We start from the raw sequence: 21,007 nt of genomic DNA, 5'->3' as shown, positions 1-21,007 counted from the left end.
AGTATCTCATTTCCCTTTCTAGACACTGGATACCAATAAACCTCAGGGCCCCAGCGTACACATAGTGTCTTCTCCATAATGGATGGTGGGTGTCATCACTTTGTCCCTGCTCAGGCTCTGAAAAGCTGATATGTCCTCCTCTGTACTTTCACCTCACTGCACTGCTCCTCCACCGCTCCACCATTACCCCAGTCCCCTGCTCCCTCCTCACAGCTCTAAGTTTGAATCGCCTTCTTCAAGTATAACGAAAATCATTTCTGCCTCATTTAGCCGTCTGGTTCCCAAAGTATGGTGCTTGGTTCAAAACAGAAGTCGATAACTCCTGCTCAGTGTTTTCAGTAGTTACTGAAAAATAAAAGGGAATCCATTACACATTTCTAGTTACTTGTAAAAAAAAAAAAAAAGAGTTTTATTAGGTTTATGGACAATGTGCACACACATTAAATAGTGTCAAAGACATGAATAGACAAATTAGACTTAGACAGACTTAAATGATCCACAGGGAGATTAATTGATCATAGTAGCTTAATTGACACAAAAAGATGAGCTCTTACACAGCTGGATATAGTAAGAAATAGTGGAAGTTCTGTAGCGTTCACTGTGGCAGCGGAGCTGAATCATTCTGCTGATTAAGCAGAGAGATAATTTCCACTTGTATTCCGAAAATAAAAATACAAAACAACATTCAACTCAGACCCACAGGACGTACAGAGATGTCTACGACACCACGCTGCAAACATTGCACAAAAGCACACAAACACTATAAATAAAATACAATCTAAAATGTGCACCTAATGTAATTTCAGATTCAATAGCAACAGTGGTAAATCAGAAAATTACAGGGTATATTTTAAACATTAGCATTGGTAATTTATATTAACAAGGCTATTGTAATGCCTTACTTTACTCAGTTATTTGCTACTTAAGTTTTGATACGTAACTATAATGAGAACCCCAATGTAATCTGATTACAGTAATGCATTACATTGTAATGTTACTTTACCTCCACCACTGCTCCTCTACGAAGGACTGCGAATAAAAGTGTGTTTTTGAAAGACTTAGAATTACTGCGCATTTCTAAAGTTTAAGCACGGCATGAAATGTGGGAGCTGTGGTGACTGCTGTTTTGAGGAAAAAAAAAAAAAAGCACCTCCGCCTAGTCTATTAGTCAGGGCCCAAAATGTCCTCAGCGCAATGGGACTCAACTAGACTGCAGACTCATTGTGTCCTCCACAGACAGTTTTAGTGTTTTGTATTTAGTTTTCATTATTTTTTATTTTCCAAAATTACATAGCTGAAACATTTATCAAATCATAATGCAACTGCTTATGGGTAGATCATTCATTCATTCATTCATTTTCTGCTCTACTCCACACAGAAAGGCCCCAGTCGGTATGAATGGGTAAAAAATCTTAACTGAAAGAAATTCGACATGGCAGAAATGAAGCACAACTTAAAAAATTGAACAATACTCAATATATACAAAAACACTGCCATAAATGTTTGAAACTTTCCAAACCGTCCGTGGAGGATGTAAACATGACAGGAAGAGTAAAGAGAATAAAGAGAGTAAAGTGCAAATGGAAAACAGGAATTATGGAGGTTATGTATTCACATGTATTGTGGGTAATAAATAATCATAAATATCAACAGGAGGCACAAGGCACAGGAATGATGGTTGAAAAAGAAGGATGTAAACAACTTTAAAAACTGCAGAGGTGTTATCACAGTGTAAGTGAGTTTTTGGTTTCTGGATCTTGATGGCCACTCATTTCAGAGCCCAGTGTTATTGTGTCTGTTTTATAAAGGGGTCAGGTGTGTCATGGGTGGACAGGAGCAGTACCTGAGCGGCAGGACCTGGGTCTACAACTCGATCACAGACTGGACTGGTCAGCTTACATAGATTCATTATAAAAGAAGCAAGGTCAGAGCTGTCTCCATTTCCTTAGAAGACTAAGATCGTTTAATATCTGCCGGAAGCTGCTGGACGTGTTCCAAGAGACAGTTGTTGCCAGTGTCCTCTTCTACGCTGCGGTGCAGTACAGAGGCAGCAGTTGGATGAACTGATACAGAAGGTGGACTCTGTGGTGGAGGCAGGGCTGGAGTCACTCACATCAGAGGCAGGGACCTTGAACAAACTCTGGTCCATTACGAACAATGTCCACCACCCTCTACATGACACCATAGTCAGACAGAGAAGCAGTGACAGGCCGCTGTGTCTGTCCTGTTCCACAGACACAAGAACCTACAACGCCTCCCTGTGAGGAGCCAACTGGACTGTGGTCAATGCTGATACTACTCTACATTATCTTTTAATAATCATTGATTCAAAATTTTTCAATCATGTGAATGTGTCTCCTCTGTATTAGTTTCTGAGCCTCGTAGTCTTGGTTCTTCCCTCTCTTCTATGACGTTACACCCAAATAAATAAAAATAAAATGACTGACAGCACATTGTATCATAATCCAGGCATGAAGATACAATCAGCATAGATAATTTCAAGGCTCGCCCACAAATTAGAGGCATTCTGATTATAGCTTGTTTTTAATTTATCCTTTTCAGAATATTTTTTTTAATTATTATTTCGCTTCACGCCACATCGCTGCACGCGTTCTAATCTCGTAATAACATCATTTGTTGTCACAAATCTACAGTGTGCGCGTTAGCAGATGTTCATTGTTAAGTCCACATTGTTTAATTAGATAATAAGTACAAGAAACGATGATTTGGCGGTGTAAGGGTATAATGACGTACATTCTCCGATTTGCTTTTATTAATTAATTAATTAATTTTTATCGTCTTGGCAGCGAGTCCAAATTATTTCATAAATTGGATTTGAGAAAATAATGCAGAGCCTGACGAAAGCGTGCGAAAGCTGTATTTTTCTTTGCCGTTTCAAGTGCGTTTAAGTATTGAGGCTGATTTGCAATGCATCTCTTGCAAATCGAGTGTTTTTTCAATTAATATTCATGTATCACTGTGGATTAACCCACTTACAAGCTCTTGCTTTAGTGTCAGGTAAATATTTAATTGCGTGTAAACACATGTTGATCGTGTGTATAAGCCCATTGCTTTAATGGGCTTTCTTTTGCTGCTAACATATCCTAATATTACAAAAGGGGAGCTGACAAAAAGATTCGTCCAAATTTGTGTCGCAGAGTATTTGTCATACAGGACACAACTATACAATCATCATGTAGTTTTGACACTTTTTTTTCTTACCCAGTTTTTTGGTTTGAAAAACTGAGCGTGTGATAATAATAATAATGATAATAATGGTTAAAAAAAAAGAACATCACCAGAAATTGGCCCTGACATTCAGAATGAATTTTCATCACACGACTTCCTCTTTACATCACATCCACTCCGTAAACTGCAACAAAATTACAGTGTGTAGGTGTGTGATCAGCCCTAGTTTTGCGGCGCAGCGAGGATTCACTACGGCATTTGATGTCTGCTTTCAAGGTTTCATATGAGAATATATCAGTCAAAATACAGAAAATGTGGTTGAAAGTTTATTTTTTTCTTTTAGTTTATAGCCTAAGCAGATTATTTACAATAAACAGTACAGTAAGTTTAAAAGACTGAATATATTGACAATGAAACAAATTAATGAATTAGGCATTTATTGCAAGGCCAGAGCATTTTCTAAGCAGCTATTTTAGTTGAAAAGTCATTTTCCAACTTTCTCTGGATTCATCTTCTCAAATGCTAAACTTTTCCAGATTCTCTTTGAAAAGAAAGCATAGAGTAAATAAACAACTTAAGTTAAATTAAAAAAAAAAAATCATGGAAACAATTCTTAAAACCAAAGTATATTGTAGACTTTTGGCTCATCTACCTTTGGCAGATGTAACATGTGAACACGCTTGTGGCATTCTTTCCAAACATTCTTACTTTCAAGGCTTTTTCAAATGTAAAACAGCTTTTAGTTGTCAACCCTTTGCTTGTCCACTTTCCACTTACTTTTGCACCATTTCAAACTACTTATTTGACTTGACTGCAAAGTTGAGATCAGTTCAAATGGGCACCCGCCCATTTTATGCTATTCTTTGCTCTCTTGTTGCCACAATGTTGCTGGAAACCTCCTGTGTGTACACCCTGTAAGGCAAGATGTCCATTTTCTGAATAAACACCTGACAGATTAACAGAGATTATGCTGGGCACCAAAGTCCTAGAAAGAGACAGAGGCAGAGATTGACACCTTCTGTGAGGTATGTTAGATTTTTTCAGTTTTTAAATGGAGGAAATCTCTAAAGAAGCACTCCAAATCAAACTCTTGCTGTGGCTTTGGGAAGTCTCTGCTGTATCCGTGCGTTAATGATTTCCGAAGCAACAGATGCAGCAGTTGCACCGGCCTGTGATTTAATGCAAGGAGCCTTCCACAAGGGAAAACTCATTGCCCAGCAAATTAAACCATTACCTCCTCAGTTGGAGTTAAATATGGAGAAATGACTCATTTAATGTCTGATTACGCCACTAACACAGCTGTCTAAACAATGGCAAGTCCTCATTCCCACAAGTAAATTCTGCTGCTCCTTGGCGAGATAAGGGCAGCAATTGGTTGTCAGGGTCACAGTGAAGTTTTATTAAAAGATGCACACTGAGAAGTCAAAAGAATTTGCCTGTTCGGATTCATTATGAGATGACTCTCCAATCTGAAGATTTGTCTTCATTATCCGGCCGAGCACCAGGCAGATAACGTCGCCTCATTTGCTTTCCGAGCCTCAATTTTCCCCTGAACGATAATGCGGCGTCTCTTTTGTGTGGCTGTGGTAAAGACAAGCACGCCATTTTCAATATGCACACAGGATTACAAAGGTTAATCATCAATTTAAAGCTAATCTTTGTTAAATACCAATAGAAGCATGGTCTGTGCTCGAGACAGATATAATCAGGCAAACCCCAAAACAACCCTCTATCTAAATGAAGTGAAAGATGGCTAATCTTGGCTTTACAGCGGGAGTTGATGAGCAAGGAAGGGGGAAGGATTGAGCCACACTCTAGACTAATGTTCCACTGCTATATTTAGTCAAAGATTCTATGCGACTAACCTCAGAAATTGCACCTCTTTTGGCCATGCTTTTAAGCAAAATTACTTTGAGAGAGCCACCAGTAAAGCACACACACACACACTTCCTCGTCCAAGTAAAGCAATTTCTCCTCCATCCTGCTTCCGCTTTGAGGCATCTGCTGGAGAAAATGTAATTCGCTCGTATTTACACATCATTGTTGCTATGGAGTTGAGATAATTATGGAGTTTTAAAATTATGCAATCAAGGACAAGATCCTTCTCCTCCCGGTTTGGGGAAATAGTAATTAATTTTCTCCCTTTTTCTCAGTTAATATGCAAGCAACTGGGAACGCAGGGTCCTAGTCATTATCTGGTCTGGTCTGGTCTAGTCTGGTCCGGTCTGGTGAAACATGTCTTCCAAGTTGGCTAATTAAAATGTGAACTATAGGTCCCTTCCACCCACCCTGTTTGTATCTGTCAAAGGCAGCACTTCGCAATATCAGAAAGAAATTATATAATGCTTTTAGGAACTAAAATAAAATTAAATCTAGTGGATTGGTCAGATCTTGCACAAGGTGCTTCAGTGTTTTCAGAAAGATGTGATACACATTGTGAAAGCCTCTTTCTCAACCTGGCCACCACCTTTTTGACCTCCTGCTCACAGGGTGGCAATAGAGCTCAATAAAACTTACACTTACCGCCAAACTATTGAACAGTTCTTGTCACAAAGCTGTCCAACCCTTTAATAAAGACCTTAATATTCAAAATGCTACATTCTGAGCCAGTGTGCAATGTACATCAATCAGCCACAACATTATAACCACCTGACTGATATTGTGTAGGTCTTCCTTGTGCCTCCCAACCAGCTGTGACTTGTCAGTGAATGGACATAGGTATTCTGAGGGTGTTCTGCGGTCTCCAATAACACAATGTTGTTACTGTGGGGCCTTTGGGTCCTATGGGTTGTTATGAGGTGGGGGGGCCTGGTCTGGTCTAGGTGGGTGCTGCTACATCGTGGTCAGTGTTAGTTGCATCTCCTGTCATTGGTGATAATGGTTTGCCTGATCGGTGAATTTATGATGGTTTTTGTGTGTGTGTTGTGACTGAATTTAACTGTGATTGTGTAACTGTTGTGTGACTATAAAGGCTTACTGACTAGGTCATTAGAGTGTCATTCATTGGGGCAGGAAAACAGGATAAAAACAGTTTCCTCCAGTCCCAGATAAGTATCTGGTCATTAAGAGGCCCTAGTTGTGTGAGTTTCTGATGTGCAACACCCACAGATGTTCCAATTTAAATCTCAACTCCCCACCAGTCTCTTGGAACTGAAGAAGCTACTGTGTAAGATCTTTTTTTTATTTTTTTTTTATCCCATCTATATATATATTGTAAAACGACCCCAGTATCCTATAAAATTCAAAACGTTTAAATACATTAAATGTTCTTGTCATCCTGTTGAGGAATCATAAGTGCTGGTAATCAAACATTTATATTCATTTTGATTAATAATATAAGCTCATGACAGAAAGACAGACACACAGCACATCTCATTAACTGTTTAAAATCTCGCAGGCAAGAATTGACGGTGATGAGGAAATAGAATCAGCTCAGTTTAATGGCAGAGGCAGTGATTCCATTGACAAGGTAGACTCCTTTAATAAAGATAAGCCCCCAAGAAAATCAATAACCTGAACTAATTTCGAAAGGACTCAGACTCGTCTAGACAAGCGCAGCATTCACACCTAGCCTTTTTAAAAGGCTCTTTTACCTGATACTGCTTTGTGAACACATCAAGGCTGTTTCCTCATCTCCTGCGACAGAACGCGGTAGCAAAGCGAGCCGACGAGTAACCCTGCAGACGCCCTTTCTCTGTTGCCTTTTATTCCCCCATTAGGCCTCCGATGCTGGGTCCACAAACTTCTCTAATTAAGAATTCGTCTTCAGCAAATTTGCCCATAAAACGGCCCTCGCTGCAGAATGTGGGGTGATAAAAGGCGTTATTGGGCCTGCGACCTCCTTTGCCTCTTATCTCCCATAAACACTTCAGTTGGTTTTACAGTGCCATGGAGGCAGTGGAACGAGCAATAAGCCAAAGGGGAATAGTGAGGGGTACTGATGACTTATTCATGAAGAACTGCGCAGATGAAACTGACAGTGAGAAGTCCTCATGCTATAAGTTGTTATGTAGCGCTGATAAGACTTGTCTTGTACTTGAGGTTGATTAATCTTTAGGCTGGGCTTCATTTCATCGTGCACCATGTTGATTATCATTTCTTTTTTTTTTTTTTTAAAAAAGTCTAAGATGCCGAGTGCCTGAGCTCATTTAGAGGGGGAATAAATAAAAAAATAATCCTGCATACTCATCAGCTTTAGCGGGGTTCTAACATTAGCTTGTGGCTCCAACATCACCACGGTGCAGACAAAAGCTCTGCTCTGCTGTGAAAGTCACCCCGCTGAAATGACACGATGTTTTATTCCCTCTATCTTCTTAACCTGATTCTGTCACACACCCAGAACTGCACATGCTCCGACATCGTCATTAAGTTGCAGACAGGTTCTGTCCCACCTAACGGACCGGGTTTCCTTTTCACATGCATCAGTTAAAAACAATGACTTATATTTTTTTTAGTTTTTTCATTTCTTCATCGCATCTCAGTGTGTGCATGCTCCAGTGGTTTAAACTGATGACAAATCCCACCCTGCTCCGCAGGCTGAACACAGGACAGTGCACTGTACACCAGGAATGCGTTCAAACTGCTGCGCGTCTTATGTTCGCCTAAAAGTACAAGGGGAGAAAGTGCAAAGTAACAGAGAGCGCCGACGCTTTACATTAGCTTTCCTCGAAGACGTCTGTAAACAGAGCCTCGCCGCTTGCAGAACCTCGGTTTAAAAAGCAGTTGTAAGGCGCAGCTGCCGCTACAGTCTCCTCTCGGTCGTAAGGCCGAAAAGCAGCCCGGCCCTGCTCAGGCGATGGTGTGGAGCAACACGATGGCAAATGCTGTAAACAATGTAATGATAGAGCGCGCGACAGCCGAATGGAGCTGTGATGGTTTACATCCTCCCCCGTCTCTGCCCAGTCAGGAACTCTTGATGCACTCACCGCCAGAGAGTCATAGACTCGGCACGGGGAAATGGAGCTGGAGATTGTTATTATAGATAAACATTTCTCCTACGATCTAGTTTGCCCTGCAAGTAGGAAATTACAAGGATGTTGCTCAAAGTTGAGCACGGAGGCGAGGAGGCAAGTGATACCGCATGGATGGTCATTTTGAGAATACGTTTAGAACTTCTTAGACAGGCATGATGGTTGAGAGCCAAATATTGATCTATATATTTAAATAATATTTCAAAGAGGGAGAATAATTTTGCCCGTATCAGTATATTTATAATCTATGCTGCATTTTTTTAGTTGTTGTGCTCACGCTGTCAGTGTACTTGTGTAAATGGTTACTGGTGGCAGATGATGACACAGAAAGGAGGTAACACCTGGTAATAGTGGGATTTCAGTTTTTCTGTGTATGACTACGTTGCTGATACTCTAATTTGACTGGCTTGGGAGATCTTTGCTGGGGCATAATCGATTTCCAACGGAGTGACTCCAGACCAGCATCACCCCTCTGGAATTTTGTGGATGGGCGAAGTTCCAGTCTTCCAATAATCTTAATTTTTTCCACCTTAGTCAGAGTTGCAGGCATAACACAACGCTGAGACCTAGAACTAAACTTGCTCTTCTTTTTGTTAAGAAATGTGACTATCGATTAAATCATCGAAAGAAAACATTTCCACAATGTAGTTGTACTTTTCTGCACAAAAAAAAAACGAGGGAAACTACTGGAGTTGATGTTGTCATCTAGTGTACGCACGTTATTTACATAGCAGCATCATGGTAACACGATGGTTATACAAAGTGGCACAAGTCACCCTGTTCCCATAATTCATCTGTGTTCATAGTCCATTTAAACACTTTTTTTAAAAAAAAATATTTATCAAAGAAATTGTGTACCTCTCTTTTAATGTTACACTCATACATGTTCATTAAAAGAATGACTTGGCCGGTTTTAACTGTGCACTGACAAATGACAAGGCCGCCGCAGCCCGCACTGATCCCTCTGATCACGTTACAATCGAAGACTGGCACGTAAAGCGACAACTTGAATTACTTATGCAGATGAGGTAGCCTGATACTGTGAAAGTTCAGACTCAAGGTCTTTTTTTTTTCCTCACTGCAGCTAAATGACATCCCAGAAATGCGCGGCTATCGCTGTCAGTCCGATTCCGTTTCTCATCTGCAGGTCTCACTGTTGCGCTTGAGTGATTTGAGTCGAACGCACCAGACTGCACAGGCAAAGCGAAGCTAATTCTGGCTGCGCGGTAAGATGACAGTCATGCCATGTGAACTGGTGGTCGGCCGTCAAGTGCTCACCGACTTCCTTCTGCTTGATCACCTTTTTCTGATTGTCAGTAACGCACTTCAGGAGCATTTTCCGCTGCAGCTTGTTGGTCTGCACGTTCCCTACACATTCCTGCCCCAGCATGCTTTGTTTCTGCTCGCTGCGCACCCATGGAGGCTGCGTAGCGTGCTCCTTCTTGTTTGTTTACTGCGTGCATGCCAGCGACATCCCGCTGTTGCAGCAGGGAGCGGCAGAACCAGCACTGACGCATCTAACTGTATAATGCTCCGACCTCTGACGCGAGCAAACACAGGACACCCCACGGGAAATGTTTTTTTTATTTATTTATTTTTTTATCATCAGCTCACTAACTGCAGCCCGGTGTTGAATCACTTAAGCATTTGGCAGCCAACAGCACATCACAGAAGGCCCAAATACAAAAACCTCAAGTTCTGCTGTGCTGAATACATATTTGTGATGGCGGGAAAAACGCTGGCAGATTTGCAGCTTGTGCCTTCCAATAGGATGCTGTTGTGCCAGAGCGTGAAAGCCTTTCCAAGTCATAGAGAGCTGCACACACCAGCTGTAGTGTTGGGAAATAAACACAAGATAAAAGTTGACCTCCTTGAACAAAATAACGTTACCCTAGTGTATGTACACCTTCGTTAATATGCATCACGTGCTTTGCCCCAGAGTAGAACTGCATAACTCGAGCCTTGGCTAAAGTGGGATTACACTTGATGTATTACTTCATGCTGTTCATGAGCCGTAATATTGATGCCATTCAATAAAAAAAAAAATGCATGGTTTTGAACCACACACATCAGACCCAGCAGGTCTGCGCAAAGTTTTTTTCTCATTAAACTATTCACCACACAGGCCTCATCAAAGATTAAGAGTATCCTCGCAGTTCATTACCACATGTCCCGCTTTTTATTTGATGAAGTAATTCATCCATAATGTATGTGTGTATTGCAGTTTGCAGGATGCCTTTGAGACAGGAGAAGACGCGAGGACAGAGCCGGTGCTTTTGTTTTGATCAGCCCTCCGCGATGAACCGCAGAACAATTACCTTGCGCCGAGAAGCTCAGACTCATTGCGAGAGCTAGTAAAGGTGTGATGGGAAAAGCATGATAAGAATTACAGTAGCATTAAATTGTCGGCGCAAAATTAGCTGTGCCTCTGTGGCGGCGGCGAGGAGGCAGCTGCAGAGAGAGCATCTCGATGCTGTGGAAAGCATAGGTGCTTTATCAGAAGTGGCAGGCTGAATGAGGATCATCAGGCCACTCTCTGATTGAATTCCTTCTCATGGGCTGTTGTTGTTCCTGACGGGCCGTGGAGCACTTCCCTGAGTGAGTCAGCGTCCCTGGGATTGGTCTCCTCCACTCATCCAAGGGTGATGAGCAAGTCAGGCTATTTTATCAGCGACAATGCCTTCTGGGAATCTAGACAATGTCAGCTGATGCTTGAAATAAATCTCAGAACATTGACAAATGTCAGAGCTAAAGCAGAGCAGCCCTGGGTCAGGGTATGCAGCGGGCGCAAGCGAAGGTTCTCGAGAAATCTCAGTTCGGAACAATGGTGCATTTAGTTCAGCGTCGCAGAGTGTTGCAGTTGCGAAACGATTCTGCAGTATTCTTCAACATTCCTCATCCATCGGTTCTTGGTGCTTTTATTTATTCAAATGTTGCTAATAAAGAATAAACATATCATGTTTCTGAGGCACAGTCCTTCATCAAGTTGGGTGGCTCATGTTCTACGTGTGCACAGATGGCAGTGGGCAGAAGGACTGCTAATTGGAAGAGCCTGAATTGCGCACTCAACCAGCCTGCACTGAAAAAAAAAAAGAAATAAAAAAGAAAGGACACTTTAGCTCAACATATAGAAGATTACAGTTAAAACACTGTAATTAGTGCCTGTGGCCACATGTGTCTGGGTGTACTAGGAAATGGCAGATTACACCCCTCTCAAGTATGTTAATGAATGCCTCTGCTAACATGTGGGTGTGGATTAGGTCATTGTCTTACTCATCCTCTCCAGAAATAGCAAAATGTTGCTTACCATCAAAGCAGCAGTCTGATTTCTTCTAAAAACAAGGATTTTTTTCCCCTTCCCATCAGTGTCGGTGTGAGACGCTGCCGAGACGTCAGACTGAACTGTCGCTATCAGTATTCGATCTGTCCCAGTTCTCAGACTCAAAGCTGAAAGTCTATTCAAGGATGTCATAATCTATTAAATATTTTCTATCCCACTTATCAGTTCAGTGTATAATTCCACTGAAGCAATTGGTTTGGCTCCAGAGGTTCTAATAATTCTCAGTAATGACATTTGAAACTGAATTGAATTCAGGTTTTCTGTGCCGACAACTGGCCCGACGGGAACCCAGCGAGTGAGACTTGAAATCGGGGCACATTTTTTAGTGACGCCACTTTAACCGTCCCTCATCTGGCTCCAGCGATCTGAGCGAAAAATGAAGATGATAGAGGAAGGTTTTAAACACCTACTGTAGACAAGACGGTTGCATCTCTGTTAGAACAGAGAAGACAAATATTAATCAAAAATTAGTTTTATAATCAGAACCAAATGCCAGCCTGGTTTACCGAAAAATATGTACTTGCACTACGGCTTATCAACCTACATACAATATTTTTTTCCTTTGTTCTTATAGGTCTTCCTCTCAGGAAACTTCTTTTATTCTGAAAGTGCAACCAGGTTTACACCCAGGATACGCTCCCATGGACATTAGAGGTCCTAAAAATATTACAAACAACCGTATACTTCACCCTGACCTTGGCTCAGTCTGTCATTTCAACTCGATTCTTCGCTACATAAGAACTTTTCAACATTTAAAAATCAAAATGTCTGTTTATAATATACACATCTAACTAAATTGCCTCAATACACTTATTTGTCTTATATTTGCCCTGGAGATTTCGAAACAGCAGGAACAAGATTTCATTTCTAGAATTGATTCATTTCAAGACGAGCACTCTTTCAATGGGGTGTAAACCATCCCCATTGCGCGTTTTTAATCAGCTCAGACGTCGTTCGTCTTGCTAGCATCGGCGCACTGCTGAAGGCAGGAAGTGCTCAAATAAAGTGAAATTAGTTCAGCCCAGCAGGTGGCCCCAGAGGAGAGTAGTACCGCAATGTTGGCTCCTGTGGCACTGCAGCGATGTACGCCGTGGCTAATTTGTTAGATAAAATGAACACACACACACACACCCACACACCCACACACACAGACATCAGCCAACCCCCCCTCACGTCAACAACTGTAGGTGAAATAGCAAACACACCACTCTGTATAATGCAAGCACCACTCAACATCACCAGAAAGTGCGTGCTGCACAATGATTACCTCTTGGCATTATTGTTGGCTTGATGTACCACCCTGGATTCCACCGATGATGAGTCCACAGTGTGTTGCCGGTGTGACACAATGTCCTCCTAACTGCTAGATAAATTCTTTTAATTGGTAAGCTGATGAGAAATAGCTTGGGGAGAGGACGATCACATGTGTCAGGTCCGTTGGCTAACACTAATCTCTTCTGTATGTTCACTGTATCTAAATCTCTTAGGCTACCCCAGTTAAGGGGCAGCTCGGTCCTGGGTGTTGCTGGAATTTGAAAGTGGCAACTCTCTGTTCTTAGGCGGCAGTGATGTGGGGGTTGGTACTGATGCCCCACAGCAGGAAGGTTCTAATCCATTGGTCGACTGGAGCCTTTCTGTGTTGTGTTTGCACCTTCTCCCTGTGTCTGCGTGGGTTCTCTCTGGGTACTCCAGCTTCCTCCCACCATCCAAAGACATGCTCGTTAGGTGGCTAACTGCTGATTCTCTGGTTCTGTTAGTAGTCCTGTGATAGACTGGCGACCTGGACCCCGCCGCTCCCGGTGTACCCTGCCTCTTGCTAGAGCTGCACGATTATGGCCAAAATGCTAATCTCGATTATTTTGATCAATATTGTAATCGCGATTATTCACCATGTTAGGAAAACATAAGAATTTTTATTGCATACTTTTAAACAAACAATATTCAAACAGTTTTCTTTTTTTCTTTCAAATATTTTTATTGGAAAAATACAAGACGATATTTCAAATTCACAGAAATACAATTTACCTTTTTGTTCTTGCATGCATAAAGGCGAAAAAGTGGTAAGAATGTAGAGTAAAATAATTAAATTACAGAGCACTGTGTAATAGCCAATTAACAACGCATAGATATTGCTGTTTTTTTTTTTGTTTGTTTTTTTTTAATGCAACATAAACTTATACCAAGGATAACAGGAACACATTCAATTGGGTAGTACATGTAAATTAGTGAAAAAGGAGATAAGGTTGGTTGCCAAGGCTGTTGACTGTACATCCTCTCAATGTGTATTTAATTTTTTTCAAGTTTAAAAAAAACATCATGTCTTTGAGCCACTAGGAGTTAAAAGGATAATTAGCCAACTTCCAAGGAAATCCGTGGCCTTTATCACAATTGTTGTCCACTTCCGGATACAGTTAGGTAGTCTAGACTTAGAGGAATATGGACTGTGTAAGGTCTTAAATGGAAGCACAAAACAGTTTTTAGTGCAAAATGAAACTTTAAAGTAGAACAAATTCTTAATAATAGAAATTGTACATTAAAACGTTATTTAAATTTTTTATTTATTTATTTATTTATTTTACAAAGGGTTATGGACACTGACTGGAATTTAGTGAAGCAGCATTAGATACATTCTTTGTACTTTGGTTTGTGATGATTGAGCATATTAGCTCTAATTAGCTCTAAACTCTAATATAGAGTTTTGCGAGTTTCACATCACTCGCCCTCAATCTAAAACAAGTCCAGAAAATATATATGGATCCCTTTCGAGGTGCTATCTCCTCATCCCAGTGCGCTTCTCTTGACATGATGACTTCTTCAGACACACAGAGTAAGTTGACTGTAAGGTGCGCCTGCATTTTAAATGTAAACATGGACAACGGTCAGGTTCATTTAACTGTGCTAGCCAAAATTGTGATCTCGATTAAAATCCGATTAGTTGTGCAGCCCTACCTCTTGCTCAGTAGCAGCTGGGATAGGCTCCAACCCCCCGCCCGCGACCCTCCAAAGAACAAGCAGTTGCAGAAAATGAATGAACTCTCTGTTCTAAAGCATCGCCACAGGATCCAATAGTTGCCTGTAAGCTGTAGTCTTTTGTTAGTATGAGACTACAGATGTGGACCACTCTCATTATTTCTTCAAGTCGTGATCAAGCTAGCTTTATAGGAGCACTGAAACGTTCAGCAGTGCTCAACACGGCCTCTTAAAAAGCTGATCCTGAGCAATTAGATAGTTCATTCAGTGGTTTTGTTTCAGAGTACATCATCCCCCAAAACGTATATTTTAGTAGATTATATTGGGTAACCTCTAACTGGGTAGGCCTCTGTGTTGTCTCTTTGCATGAGATGTATCACTTTAAAGTTTAAGAGGGAAGGAAAGGATCTTCTCTGTGCCCTGTGAGTAGCTGAAATCTTAAGTTGTTGTACCTGATACTAATACAGTCAGCCAAAGATCCCACAGTGAACCAAAATGCATCCATTATTTAATACCAGTCCTGTATGTGGGAGCTGAATGTGGGGCATGGATGGGAAAAGTGTATTGTACTGGGGTTTTGAGGTTCTGTTGGAAGGGGAAAGTGTAGAAGAAAACAGAATCAAGGTACAGGATTTTCCGTGTCCCAAGTGACAGTTTTTATGGGGACGGCGTCTCAGTAAGAGACCATACAGCAGTGCTGTGAGCCAGATACAAGAGGACAAGATGGGGGGGGGGAGGAAAAGAAACAACCAAGAGAAGAGAAAAATGTGATTCCTACACACAGTTTGTTTCAGATTGCTGGTTTGGGCCAATAAAAATAAATAAATAAATAAATAAAATAAACCCAACCCTTAGTCATCCCTGAAAGTGTTTATTTACATGCCTAGTTGCTTGAAAATCTGTGATTAATATTAGCAACGATTGATACTTTTTACTTCCTCACTTGAATCGATTTAATGGCAAAGGACACCCTTTGTAATCAAGCCTTATTGCAGTAATAATTATTTTGTACTAACGTCTCTAATGAGCATCCATTAAAAAAACAAAGCTGCCCTGTACAATACCTGCTGCCCGCCACAGTTAATGGCAGGGGGCCCTGCTGAATATGAATGAGGGTTTGTTCAGTAGATATATAGAGGCGGCTGTTTGGGTTAATTAGTGGGAACCTAGCCTCCTGAGGCACGGGGGAACCTGTGGAGCCCTCCTCATAGCCTGTTGGGATATAATGAATAGTGCAGATCTGTTGGCTGCGCCGTCTGCTCAGGCGGGAGGCTGCGTTTTTTTTTTTTTTTTTGCTCTGGTGCCAGACAAGTCGAGATAATAGCTGGCAAGTGCAGCTCTCTTGTGTGTGTGTGTGTGTGTGTGTGTGTGTGTGTGTGTGTGTGTGTGTGTGTGTGTGTGTGTGTGTGTGTGTGTGTGTGTGTGTGTGTGTGTGGAGGTTGTATAACCTGGGTTCAAGAAGGAATATAGGTTTGATTTTGTCATCTCAGCGATTTTGCCTTTGCTCCCGGTGAGTTCAAGTTCCATATCCACTTATTCATGATCAGGGTCAAAGAAGGGATGAAACAGGGAGACGTGGGATCTGAGTGGACACTCACAGAGCTAATACATGTAAAAATAATTCAGTAAAAGTTTGGCTTTTCCTCTCGCTTCTGCTTCCTGTCCAAACTAATTACAAGTGGTTTTGAAAGAGCTGCAATTAGTTCATAACAGGGGTGGCACTAATGCTTTGATATCTTGTTCCTGGGTAATGTCCAATGACCAGTATCCAATAGTAAAGTTTTCTTGACGGAAGGAACTTTAGGTCACCATACCATGTCAGTATATGTTTGGTTTATCAGTTATGCATAGTGCAATCATGCAAGCTCTATGCAAAAAAAAAAGGAAGACAGAAAACAAGAAAAGGTACCCAGTGCTGACATCAGAGTCTGTGTTCTCGCTGTGAAGTAGCAGTGAGCCGCCTAACACAGCTGCTGCATCCTACTCTCAGCACCCAGTGTGGTCACAGTTCTTCTGTTCCACCCTGTGTTCTCTTCACTCTCCGACTTCCATATTCAGCAAAAAAAATATTTTTGGTTAAGTGCTCTGCCAGTTAACATGGCTGCCATGCGCCGAATGAAAAGCGAAAGATATGCGTCAAGTGCTGAATAAAGCAATAGGGCCCAGTGGAATGTGAAACAATAGCTCCTTCCAGGTGGTGGTGTGTCGTGAGAGGAGAGGGAGGAATTGGATGAGACAGAAAGTTCGTCTGGCTGCCTGGCTGTTAGCATTGGACTTGGCAGCTCTCTGCCAGGGAAACGCTGACAGGCAGGCGCGCCTGTCACACCACATAAGTGCCTCCTTGCACAACCCCGGACCCTGCAGGGCAGGTCGGCTCTCCTGTGTTCAGCACACAGGCCGGGTTCCACGCTGAAGCTGAAGATCATAGTGTGAAGCGGGGGCATGTGTCATTGCCTTTATGTGGTTGAAAGACTCTGTAAGGTGAGAGAAAGGCCACTGCTGACATCACGGAAATGTGCTATGCACATTGGTGCTTACACTTTTCACTTTCACTTAATTAGAGGGACAATGTCTGTGATTAAATTGTACCAGGGCAGAGTATTTTTGCAAGCGGAGAATTAATAAGAACAGATGGTCACGGGAAACAACTCAAGTAGGCACATCTAAGCAAAGATGTTCTATGTGTGCCTCACAAACTGGTGACCAACACAACACATTGATGGTTTCTACACACATTACACTTATGCTTTATGATGGTTGGCCATTTTTGAATTTAACCCTTCTTTTCATTTTTATTTATTTATTTATTTTTGCACAGGTTAGGTAAGAATATATTACCACAAGAAGACTTCATATATACACTGATCAGTCATCATATTAAGACAAGTTAAGTAAATAACATAGACCATCTTGTGACAATTCAGTGTTCTGCTGGGAAACATTTGGACCTGCCATTAATTGGATGTTAGACATGTATTACCCACCTCGACCAGACCAGGCACCTCCACCCCATAGCAATGATCCTTGACTCCTTGATGGCAGCATCCATCTCCAGCAGGATGCAGCCTGACACAGGAACACGCGCAAAAACAAATGCTTTAGGAACAACTAGATAAACATGAACGACAGCACAAAGTGTTGATCTGGCCTCCAAATTCACTAGATCCCAAACTGATAAAGTGTCTGCCAGGTTCTCAGCATTAGTGGAAGTCTTAGTTAACCCCACCGTATTAGACACCCATCCAAATGTGATGAAATCCCATGGATACGGGTCCTTTCCTGAACAAGTTTTCAACAGATCTGTAAGCCATTCGCAGCCTACAATGCATCGGATGAGATATATACAGTGAACATTTTGTGTTCTGTCTAGTCAATGCATCCAGAATGCTGTTTGTTTGTGTGTCAGCGTGTTCCCAGGCTGGGAATATCTGCGTTTGTTCACATTACCTTACCGTGACCTTTGCTGTTGAAGCCTGGTGTTTGCATAGTCGGCCTTGTTATTTTGACTAGCACACTGTAAGCAGCATCTCTCTCAGTTGGTTTTCCTCGTGAATGTATCCACAGACGTTTTCTTTTTCTTTTTTTTTTTTATTTAATTAATTCTGTGACATTTTAAAAAATATGTTCTGCTATTTCCACTCGTGCTGTTGCTGCAGAAGCAGGCAACACTTACTTTTATTTTAGTCAGATGTTATAACATAGTTAAATGAAGGCAAACCACTTGACGAGTGCCTATTGAAGGCAAGAAAGCAAGGTAAATATTGGAATATTTAACAGGCCTTGCAGAAATATGGGGAAAGTAAAAAAAGACGAGTCAACAAATTTGAATTTTCCCATGGTTTTGAAAGGCACTTCTGCAGAATTATAAGTCATATTTAAGACCCTTAATCCTTCTCCACTTGTTTGCTGAGTTTCATTGGTCTATTATTGATCTTTCTTGCAGTATGAGAAATCAAATGCATCAAAGGAAGTTGGAACTAATCTGATTTCCTGCAATACATTTGTCTTTATATGTCTCCAGATGCCTTGATTTGAATGCTCTGGGGGGAGGGGGGTGTTAAGTGTATTGATTCAGGCATGGATTTTGACCTGCTGAGTGAAGGAAGACAAAGCACTCGGGTCTTGTCTTTTGGCCTTCAGCCACACTTACATATCTCAGACACATTTTCTGATGAGCTGTCTGGCTAAATGTTTTTCAGCCGGAGAAATTACAGTATCAATTGAAAGTGACTTTATAGAGTGCGAAGAGAAAGCAGATGGGAAGATGAAAAGAGACTGAACCAAAGATGAATTGAGATTATCCCTTTGAGATGATACACTTTTAACAGACATGGATTGTATTTATGGCTGGATTGCTTTTTCAGGGGTACGAGGAAAGAGCCATTTCAGAATAATACAGATATTCATTCTGCTTTTTATGCCTGGAATCTGAAAGCCTTTTCTTCTTTCTTTCTTTCTTTCTTTGTTCTTCCCTACAGATGTGCTGTGGACTGCCGATGATTTTCCCTCCTCCTCCAGTTCAAATTCAATGGCAGACAAAGACTGCATTTCTCACCGCTCTTGTTCCCACTGAGCTAAGAAAGTCAGATCTGCTCTGCAGCTAAACTGCCGTCTCTGTTCTTCCCTCTGACTGTTTGCCAGTATTCACTCGTCAGTTCGTTGCCATGGCTTGTCTTCTGACATCAGCCCTCCTTCTGGTTCTCCAAACATATGCTGCCCCACCTGAGTTTGTCCAGGCAGGATTTGGAATAACACTGGACCCCGTGGACCTTTACCCTGCCGTACCAGCCAACGTCTCCGGAGATGTCGCCTCAACTCCACCCCCGGGAACGAGCAAACGAGCCCCGCACAGCATCATCATTGGGGTGCGCAAAGGAGGAACGAGGGCGCTATTGGAGATGCTGGACATTCACCCCGAGGTTGCTGTTGCTGCCACCGAGGTCCACTTCTTTGACTGGGATGAGAACTACGCCAAGGGTTTTGAGTGGTACCGTGACTTGATGCCCTACTCTTACCCGCACCAGATCACAGTAGAGAAAACCCCAGGTTACTTTACTTCAGCCCTTGCACCAGAACGCATCTGTGCCATGAATTCATCTATCAAGCTGCTTCTGATCTTGCGAGACCCGGCCGAGAGGGTCATCTCTGACTACACCCAGGTCTACTTCAACCGACTGGAGAACCACAAGCCGGTGCAGGCCATCGAGAACCTGCTAGTGCGGAACGGGGCCCTCAACATCCGGTACAAGGCCATTCAGAGGAGTCTGTACGATATCCACATGCGCAACTGGCTTCGCCACTTCCCCCTGGAACAGATACACATAGTGGATGGGGATGCCCTGATTCGCGATCCTCTCCCAGAGCTTCAGAAGGTGGAGCGGTTCCTCAACTTGCCGCCCAGGATAGTATCCTCCAACTTCTACTTCAACCAGACCAAGGGGTTTTACTGTATCCGAAGCGACGGCCGAGAGCGCTGTCTTCATGAATCGAAGGGGCGTCCCCACCCTGCCGTTAACGGCACTGTACTCCAGCAGCTTCGCTCGTACCTACAGGAACACAACCGAACCTTCTTCAGGCTGGTGAAGCGCACCTTCGACTGGCAATAAGAGACGCACACTGGACTCATCAGAGCCACTACCTTGTCTGTGATGAGGACAAAAAAAAGGGGGGGAGCTATAAAGCACTTTACAGACAATTTAAAGCCCCCTTTGAATAGCCTCGTAATGCTGTTGTAATCTCTGGTTTCAGCAGAGCAGTTCTATATTTACATGATTAAAGGGGGAAAAATATGAGAACCTGTAACTAGAGGCGTAAGATTATAAGATTAAATGGAAGAACCTCCAAGCTTAAGTCATTCTGTCTGTGCTGGAAGCGTTTAAGTGGTCAAATTGCAGTGAAAACAAGTTTATGAAACTGATTAACTTTTTCCCCCCTCTCTCTTGTTTGATATTCTTGTTCTTGATAATAAATCGTTCTGCTTTCAAATCTACCAGGAAAAGTGGCGTGTTTCTATCTCTCTCCATTACATGCATCCTGGCCACCTAAAGCCCTCTAACATGCATTACTTGGGGAGTATGCCAGGGAAGGTGGAGGCATTAAAATAAGCCTTTGATTTGCTTTTGGAAGGTAGACATTAATGCAGGGGAATGGTTACCCTGGAGCAGTGCTTTAGTACTACAAGAATCACTAATAGCTTTGGACATTGAAAGTAGCCTGTGCCTGCAGCTAAATCAGTAAAATGTCCTTAGTCAGCAAGCTCAAAATCCACAGAGCTTCTGTTGCATTTTGCTGCTGCGCTGTTCAACAATTTGCCCAGGTGTAAAATGTAATCATTAAATTATATGGCTAAGAGCTCAAATGAAACTGTATCTGTATAAATGTTTTTCTTTTTCTCTTTCTTTCTTAGATATCTTATCTTTCCTGAATCAGGCGCTGCAGGCAGTTTTCCCAGAAACAGGCCGTCGTCCTATGCACAACAGATAGACATGGGTCGTGTTTCTTTCATTGATTAGGCTTTAAACAGCAGCCAAAGCTACAG

At 42.0% G+C, this 21,007-nt stretch overlaps 1 protein-coding gene across 2 annotated transcripts in view; it reads left to right on the top strand.

The window, feature by feature from the left end:
- The window catches only part of hs3st1l1 (heparan sulfate (glucosamine) 3-O-sulfotransferase 1-like1), a 60,610-nt gene extending 40,152 nt beyond the window's left edge, over nucleotides 1-20,458 (top strand). For both annotated transcript variants that reach the window (XM_047602151.1, XM_047602150.1), the window contains exon 2: nucleotides 18,948-20,458. In XM_047602151.1, coding sequence (XP_047458107.1) covers nucleotides 19,134-20,075 — 942 coding nt within the window. In that variant the 5' untranslated portion in view covers nucleotides 18,948-19,133 and the 3' untranslated portion in view covers nucleotides 20,076-20,458. The remainder of the gene's footprint in view (nucleotides 1-18,947) is intronic.
- Nucleotides 20,459-21,007: the final 549 nt, after the last annotated feature.

This window comes from Mugil cephalus, chromosome 13, assembly GCF_022458985.1.
Source record: "Mugil cephalus isolate CIBA_MC_2020 chromosome 13, CIBA_Mcephalus_1.1, whole genome shotgun sequence".
NCBI lineage: Eukaryota > Metazoa > Chordata > Actinopteri > Mugiliformes > Mugilidae > Mugil > Mugil cephalus.
This window is presented reverse-complemented; position numbering and strand designations above follow the sequence as displayed.